This window comes from Quercus robur, chromosome 7, assembly GCF_932294415.1.
Source record: "Quercus robur chromosome 7, dhQueRobu3.1, whole genome shotgun sequence".
Classification (NCBI taxonomy): Eukaryota; Viridiplantae; Streptophyta; class Magnoliopsida; order Fagales; family Fagaceae; genus Quercus; species Quercus robur.
In genome coordinates, this window is record NC_065540.1 from 46,074,079 (window position 1) to 46,083,022 (window position 8,944).

The following is an 8,944-nucleotide window of genomic DNA, read 5'->3' on the forward strand; positions in this document are numbered from 1 at the left end:
AAGGAGTTGGGAGTCACTGGATATGGAACATTTAGCTATAGTATTATCAGAGAGGGATAAGTCACACCATATTTATCACATAATTATATATCATATTATCAGAGAGGCATAAGTCACACCATGTTTATCACATAATTATATATCTCAAGTACCAGCATGTTTACCAGTGCATGTATACTAAATATTTCCATGGGAAAATCAAAACCACTTAAATAAAAGCAGAAGTGCGACAATCGTCAAGGCCGACAGTTTTTATGAGAATCTAGTGTCCTTAGTCCAGGACAACAGTTTTTATAGTTCTAGATTCTCGAAAACTGTAAGCTTCATTTAAGGGACAGAGCTTGAGCATGGTGGCGGATGTGATCATCAATGAAGGTGGCAATAAAATAGTAGGAGTGATCGTAACCAGGTTGCAATCTCAGAAGGAGTGGAATATTAGCATTCTTGCATGCCTCTTCAAACTTGTGGGGCAGGAGTTGATCATGCAAGAATTTGTCATCATCCCCCTGCACAAATTTGGCGATGAACAGTAAAATGAATGGCCACAATATCCATCATGTATATTAGATTTGAAAGCACAGGAGCTGTTTTCCTTTTATTTTTTCCTTTTTTTCTTTCCCCAGATGGTTTAAACCCAATTGATCCTTTTTTCTAGAAGGCAGAGAAGTCACAACATTTAGGCTACATAGAGGACAAATGTGTAGCAAAGAAAGCAGCAACAAGAGAGTATGATAATATATTTGCAAATGGTAAATCTAAATCCATCCACAGAAATATTTCAATTTACGTTTCATGTGCACATTATTCACCTCGTCCACTCTCTAAGGCTCCGTTTAGGAGTTCATAAAGGAATAAAATGGAATGATCATAAGGGAATGGAATGAAATGGAATGGAATGTATTTAAGGGAAAAGAATGGAATTAAGTAATCTTGATTGAATGTTTTAAAATAAAAGAATGGAAAGGAATGAAAATGAATGGAATATAAGTAAATTTGTTTGGGAGCAACATGGAAAGAATGAAATGGAATCATTTTATGACAATATTACTGTTAGACCCCTATTTTAAAAGAAAGGGTTGAATATATAGGAGTATTTTGGGAATTTCGTATAAAAATCATTAAATCTAATTTAATTCCCTCCCATTCCTCTCAATTCTCCCAATTTCAAGGGGAATGAAAATTTAAGGTTTTAAGGGAATAGAGAGGAATGAGTGTTCACTCTTATCCATTCCATTCTTTCCCACTTAAACTCTTAAACAAGGGAATAGGCTTTCAATTCCTTCCATTAAAACTCTCAAACAAGAGAAGGGAAGAATATTCTAAAATTATTCTTTTCATTCCTTTCCATTTCATTCCATTCCATTCCCTCCTCCCAAACGAGGCCTAAGGGTACGTTTGGAGCTAAGGAAGATGAGGAGAGAGTATACTCCTATCACCTTCCCCTCCAATCCCCTCTCCTCTCCCTCCATCTCTCTCCATCCAAACACGAGGTAAAAGAGTTACTAAAGAACTTTAGTGAGATCCTACTAGGAATGGTTTATTGTCTTAAGTTCTTCCAAAAATTTTACTTTCTTGTCATGCAAGGTAGCAATCTTTTATACAAATTACAAAAATGCATAAACAAATCTTATCAACCATATCTGTTACAAGACTCATTGCATTCTTTACTTTTTAATTTTAGATGTTGAAAGAGTGTAATCAATAAGTAGAAAAAGTAACAATAGGGTGCTTTATTTAGCATAGATTGCCAAGTATCAGTCAACTAAAAGCATAAATTGCTTTAAGACTGTTTTTCATGGCTAGTCATATGGTATTAAACTTTTCTTTAAATCAGCTGGGCTTTAGTGATATCTTAAATGAGAAAACTGAAAATTACATTAACATTTAAGGAAATTGCTGAAACCATCCTCTATACATGGAATCAAAGTGACAAACAACACAAAATTAACCAACACCACATCAAATTATTACTACTTAAAAAATGCTACTTTAGCTTATCATTGGCCTTGGTAATTGATATCAGCATGCTATAATCATCTACTCATTTGATTGTCAAATTAAAGTGGGAAAGTTTAAAAGACAGATTTATATATGCACGTGAAATTAACTTAAGAATATGACCTCTTACCTGATCGATCAGAATGGTAGCAGATACATCATGGAACTTCGAAATCAGGAAAGTGGCATCATATTCCTGCATTTTTTAAAACTCATTTGTTATGATGTTATAACTTTGCTGTGATTTCTGAAAATTTCTTAGAAATTACCTCCCAATCGGCTTTGTTGCTGCCTAGATAATTTGTGAAAGCCTTCTGGCCCCAGGGACAGTTTATAGGATTCACAATCGGAGAATAAGCAGACACTGACTGAAAAATGAGTGAAGGAAAGGAAAGAAATCAAAAGCCAAAGTGATTACAAGAGGTTTCCATGTTGAAAGAAAACGGTCAATTTCAGAACTCTGTTAATTTGTAGAAATCTTAAGACCTTCAAGTGCATAGAAGTAAATATTACCATCTATTACCTTATACTTGTCAAGGTTTTTAAGGTAGATTGTTAAAGCACCATGCCCACCCATAGAATGACCAAATATAGATGCCCGTGAAGTATCAAGCTGTGGGAAATTTTCACTTAAAAGTTTTGGCAATTCTTTGACAACGTAGTCATACATACGCCAGTTCTTCCACTTCTCTTGTGTAGCATTCAGATAAAATCCAGCACCTGCTCAAGAAAAACTAAATTAAATACTGCAATTAAAGACTAATTCAACTCCACTAGTGTCTGTACATAAGTGTGATATGTTTTTCTGATCCTATGCCCTGGAAAAAGGAGGATAGCAGTAGGCTGATGGCCAGCATAAAATTTAGTAATGTTATTACAGGGGGAAAAGGGGGGGGGGGGGGGGGGGGGATAAGAATAGAGGCTAACTTACTCTCTAACAGAACTTGCACTCCCTACCATTTAGAGGGTATTCATATGCAGTAACCTTTGATACATTATTTGATAAAATTGACTTAGCAATGTACATAATGCAAAATGTGTCCATGAAAATGAAGCACCAACCAGCATCAGTTAAACTCCGTCATGTAATGTGTCAGTAAAATGCTACCAAATTGTCCTTATCAACAAGAATGAACAATAATGATAATAGTAACAACAAAAGCAACAATCCTCAAGAGAGACTCATCCAAATTTACACTAAGGCATGCACCAAAGTTCACAATAATTGTACAAATAAAACTAATTTCTCACATCCATATGAACCACTGTAGTGCTATTGTGAACAGTAAAATTACAAGTAGTTAGACAATGATATGCTTGTTTTACTTATTATATATGCAGAACAACATATGAATAGTTAAAGAATAGTAACTAATGATACAAGCCACCTACTGAAAGCAATTATAGCATAGGTGTCATACTCAATTTACGTAACCACACTTCTTTAGATAGAAGATATATGAAATCAAACATCTCTGTCATTTCATCATGATTGAGGAGTGCCCCAGTCACGAAAACATAAAAGAACTACCCCAAAGTTCATAATATGGTACTCCAAAATTGAATATTCAAATGGGTCAAACCCATAGCATTTATCTAACAATTCAGATGGTTAAATTTTTCAAAAAGATTTGAGAATTCAGAAAAAAAAAAAAAAATTTGATGGCCTGATGTTGCATACCTACACCAAAATCCCAGCTGTCTGCCTCTCCTTCTACATTCAGGCCTCCTGTAATAAGGAATATCATGTAAGAAACAGTTAGCATTGAACATCCTCGAATGCAACTACTAGTCATAAGGCAGTTTAAAATCAAAATTTGACATCTTAACAATAAGAGCAGGAGGAAAAAAACAATTTTAAGAAAATTAGTACTGCATAGGCTTGGTTACAACAGTGAATAAATGTGTTCATGCTCATTGAGTTTTTTTTTTTTTTTTCAATTGGTAATGTTGTCATACTCACCAAGTGTTGGATTACTTGAGCATTATGTTTCCTAACACAATTACTATATCTTTCACTCGTATGCTATATAATGCCATCCTCTACCTCTTTCCTTGTCTCAGCAAATGAGAGAATTAATATCTCAAATTATGGCAGATAAATTGTTCAAAAGATTGAGCCACAAAGCAGGGTTGATTGCCATTGTAAGCCCAAGCTTAGTGTTAAAAGAGCTAACTTTTGGACAGAAACATTACACCTTAATTAAAATGACTATTTTGGTTGTTTATCATACTGTACATTTGCTTTACCAGTCTCTCAGTGTGTGTGTGTATTTTCCATTTGACAAACTAGTCACCTATTTTTAAAGGATTCTTTTGAATTCAGAAACAAGAAATTTGAACAGAAACAAGATGAACATGGGCATAAAGTCTGATTCTAATTCTTTGTAATTATAAAGGGAAAAATTCAGATTGTAAACCTCAAGAGAGTTCAACCCCTCACAGAGAAGATAACACAGACGGTGAGTTTCCTAAGCCCAATACTTGCATTGAATGCAGTCTAGTTTGAAACAATGTCAAATAGATTTTGCTGATGAGCTCTAGCTCAACTAGCACCTCCTCCCCTTATAAGTTCTAGGTGGAGGGTGAGATCATGAGTTAAAGATCCATTGTGTGCTAATTTATCAATAAAAAAAATTGTCAACGAGATTTTACCTTCTGGTTAGGAAACATCAAAGGCAACAAGTCAACCAGAAATTTTCCAAAAACAAAACAAACACATCCTTGGATTCAAGATTTGATTAGATTATTAAAAAATAAACTTAGAAATTAAAGTACATATGGTATATCATTAGCCATGGCATGCTAATCAGAAAACAAGGTTTCCAAATTCTTTGAAAATTGAAAGAGTCCCTAGAGAGAGAAAAAAATAAGGGAATATAAAACCTATGGCTAGTTGGCATGATAAGCCAACAAGGCGACAAACTTCAGCTATTTTGGATAAAAATCGTAAAATATTGGGATGGGAAGCTATATTCCAAATTGTAAATACACCATTCTTCAAAAATTCAAGCATTTCACTCTGTAGTTATAAGATAGAGATGTATTAACAATAATGTGAAAAGCTTATTCAAGTTACATAATACAAGAAAGAATTTATGATGTATATCACAAGCTTGTCAAATACTTGAATACAGCAGATGTTAAAACAGTTCCACTCAGCTTTCACTTCGTGTCTGTTTGGGAACAACTTATTTAGCTATTTGCTGAAAGTGTGTTAAAGTATACCTGTATTTTGAAAAAGTAAGAAAAGGTGAGGTTTTATAAAATTGTACATAAAAGCTAAAAGCTGAGCTTATAAGCTCTAGCCAAACAATCACTTAGCCTACTCTAGTCTTTTTGGTAACTGTCTTAGCTGCACACTAAAAAGCATGGATACTTCAAAATAGCCACCATAACTGAGGATGGACACATTTCTCAGATTAACCACCTTGCACACATCTTAAATAGATATGCTAGGATATTGGAAGGGATAAATATGGCATGATAATCAAGTGCTTGAAGAGCTATGAACACCTATGCTAGCACCCAAAAAAAAAAGGGGGCATGGATAGGTTTTGGGGGTAGAAGTTGAATTTATTAATAAAAAATGGGTTTAAATGTAAAATACAAGATCTAGTGTTTTAGAAAGCTAGAGACCTTCAGAATTATATATTCCTATATCAAATATGGATCATAGATCAAGTTTTTTTCCCCCCATTTTATTATTTATATCTCTATATTAGTTTCATCATTTACACATATTTTGTGCATTTTGATTTTTTTTTTTAAATTTATTTATCTTTAAAAAAAAAAAAAAAAAAACTAAGATAATGTATATTTTAAAATATTTTGTATCCCTGCCATCCATATATCCTAAACTTTCAAGAATTGACATATTGCTTTGTCCATATTATATTGTATCCATGTCCCATATCCATATCACTGCTTCATGGGTTGCATGAGACTCTTATAGCATCAAGCAAAACAAATACATCATGGGTTTTAAGTTCTAAATGTGTGATTAAAACTGGTGTCTAAAAATAATAACCCAAAGATTGATTCTATATGGGTTGCTGACTTACTTGGGGATGTATCAGGGGCAATCAAAGCAACACCCTCACTTGAAGCAGCACGTTGAGCTCCTGACTTGGCTATAAAGTTCTCATCTGTGCATGTAAGGCCAGAGAGCCAGTAAAGTACCTGCTCATTGATGAAAGAAAGACCTTTAAATTGTAATTATCATACATTCTAGAGCCCTCAAATACTGCATTGGTATATAAGATTAAGAAAGTTGATAAATTTATTGCAAATATGTTTAAGAACATTATTTTAGAGGGAGAGGGTGGGGTTCAGAAGTGCTTTCTAATTATAATATGTAGTGAACAATGAGCTCTAGCTCAACTGGCACCGCCTCCCCTTGCAAGTGCTATGTGGAGGGTGAGTTTGTGGGTTCAAGACCGAGAGGTAAATGTGTAACTTTATATAAAAATTATAATATGTGAGAGTGCAATAACACACCTCAAGTATTGCTCTTTGCTGACACAATTCGGTGAGTTTTCTTTATTTATTTAAAAAAAAAAAAAATCAATTTTACCATATGTGTCACATTTTTTAGCCTCTAGTAAATAATGGTATTTTGGGAGCTGATTGAAGTTGCAAATTAACAAGGGCTCATTAGAGGATTAATAATCGTTTTCCGGATTTGACGACTACTCAGTGTTATCAAGATTCACGATGAATCTTGTTTAAACTAAAGTAAATATAGCCACAGACTCAGATCAATGATTAAAAAAACATGGATAAGTCAACAGTTTTGATTTATCTATTTGTTTCAACCAGAAATCCACATAAATAATTAGAAACTTCACACAAAACTTGACAAAATTTCTAATTTCCTTTTTCTAATAAAGCAATGTTCTAAAAACTTGGCTATAACTTCAGTAACTTAAATCAGGTACGGCTTCAGCATGGGAACAAAATCAAAATCACCACCTAATTTTCAATCAAAAACCAGTTATCCAAACTCCATCAATCACCAATTACCAGTTAAATTATAGTGAAGACGTATTCCATGAACAAAGCATGCAACATTTGCACTAAAAATAGAACCCAAAACACTAACAAGATTCCATAAGCTAAGAAGCATGGAGACGGATACTGACACGAACACAACACCAGACACGGCAGTTCTTGAAAATTTTGGACACGACATGGTAGGGGTACAACAATTAATTAAGTGTTTTTAAGGTCAATTCTATTAATTTATAAGCATATTTTATGTTTATTTTAAGCTATCAAAATAAATAAGAACTATCAAAATCATTAAAAACATGTCTACAGTCAAAGGATTATTTAAATAAAAATATATTTTTCCCCCAACACACTTATGATACGCATGTAGGAGTGTCCACCGTGTCGGACACGCCAAACCCTGAATTACAATATTGATTGTTAAGCTAAGCATGCAAGTTTGATCACCCAAAAATTTCAAACACCCACATAATAATCCACACCATATAGCAAGTAAATACTCTTAGATGTAAAATTCATCACATAATGTAGTACAACATGGGCATGGAAATCAAAACCCAGAAATTAATTTTGGGTATAATTTATCTTAAAAGGGAAAAATTGGAAATGGGTATGTGAGGAAATGGAGAAAAAACAAGAGAAGAAGGAGGTTGAGGACTTACAGGGAATTTGGAAGAAGAGGAAGGAGTAGGAGGGAAGTAGATGTAGAAGGTCATGGAACAGCCCAGAGTGGGGCTGAAATGCTTGTACCTCTTGTTGTACCCTCCAAACATCTTTGAGCTACTGATCTCTGTTGGTTTAGTCTCCATTTTCTTTTCTTTGCTTTGCTCTGCAGTGGTGACTGGTGAGTGGTGTTTCTCTCTGGGGATCAGAATTCTGAGGAAATGAGCTCTACAGAGCTATTTATAGAGAGCTGGCGTCTATGATTAATTTTGACATAATAATAATAATAATATAAAAAAAAAGAGGTTATTAAAAAAAAAAAAAAAAAATCAGTGTGTTCGACATGTCAATTGAAAGCAAACCATAATTTAAGTTAAATTGTGTTTTCAAGGTATGATTTTACAATTTTAAATTTATAATTAAAATTATGTTTTGAATACACATTTTTCAAGTGTTGTGTGAATAATGTGTATGTTACGAAACATGCAATAACAATTTCTCATTAGCATTAATTATAATATGCCTTTTTTTTTTCTTCCTGTTTTGTGGGTATCATAATGCATGCAATCATGATTTTTTTTTTTTTTTTTTTGAGAGAGTTTCAAGTTCAACTATGGCGTCTGCTCCTAATGATAGTTCATTATCATCAGACCAAGATACCAATCAGTTTTTGGTGTAGGCGGGGATTGAATCCCAGATCTCTTATACAACCATCAGAGACTTTACCAGTTGAGCTAACTGGAACCCACCAATCATGATTAATTATGGTGCAATCAAGTAAAAGATGTTAGTACATGGTTGTAATGGGAGATCACATCAAAATATGGTACACCCTTTCACATATGTATTAATATTCAGGAAGGAGTTTTACCCATGTATACACTTAAATTAGGTCAGAGTAAAATTTCTATCTTGTATTATATATATATATATATATATATGACATTTGGGTAAAGTTGTAACTCTTAGGTTGATGTATAATATATTGTTTCAAGGGCTACAAAACTCCTCAAGTGAGGATGAATCATTGTTTCCGTAAAACAAACAAATACGTAGATGCAGTGGCTAGGAAGGGATTCGGATCAAGTCAAGATCTTTTGTTTTTGGATAGTCCATCTATGGACCTATGTATACTTTTATTTTATGATAACATTGGTTTATATTATGACATGCTTTTATTTTAGGCCTATAACTGCTGTTTCTACTTAGCTTAATGATATTCGGTTTCTACCACACAAAAAAAGGGCTACAAATTTGTAAATAAATATCA

At 33.5% G+C, this 8,944-nt stretch overlaps 1 protein-coding gene across 1 annotated transcript; it reads right to left on the reverse strand.

The window, feature by feature from the left end:
• Positions 1-71: 71 nt before the first annotated feature.
• Positions 72-7,897, reverse strand: LOC126693678 (S-formylglutathione hydrolase). Its single transcript, XM_050389775.1, has 7 exons — positions 7,674-7,897; positions 6,063-6,180; positions 3,680-3,727; positions 2,522-2,718; positions 2,268-2,366; positions 2,129-2,194; positions 72-506 (listed from the first exon to the last, which is right to left on the reverse strand). The coding sequence occupies exons 1-7, from the start codon at positions 7,818-7,820 to the stop codon at positions 324-326; spliced, it is 858 nt and encodes a 285-aa protein (XP_050245732.1). The 5' UTR covers positions 7,821-7,897; the 3' UTR covers positions 72-323.
• Between the last annotated feature and the right edge of the window lie 1,047 nt (positions 7,898-8,944).

Coding starts and splice junctions, on each gene's coding strand:
- LOC126693678 (XM_050389775.1), bottom strand. CDS start 7,820: ATGGAGACTAAACCAACAGAGATCAGTAGCTCAAAGATGTTTGGAGGG. Junction 6,181..7,673: donor CCTCTTCTTCCAAATTCCCT/GTAAGTCCTCAA, acceptor ATCAATGAGCAG/GTACTTTACTGGCTCTCTGG. Junction 2,195..2,267: donor GCAACAAAGCCGATTGGGAG/GTAATTTCTAAG, acceptor TAAAAAATGCAG/GAATATGATGCCACTTTCCT.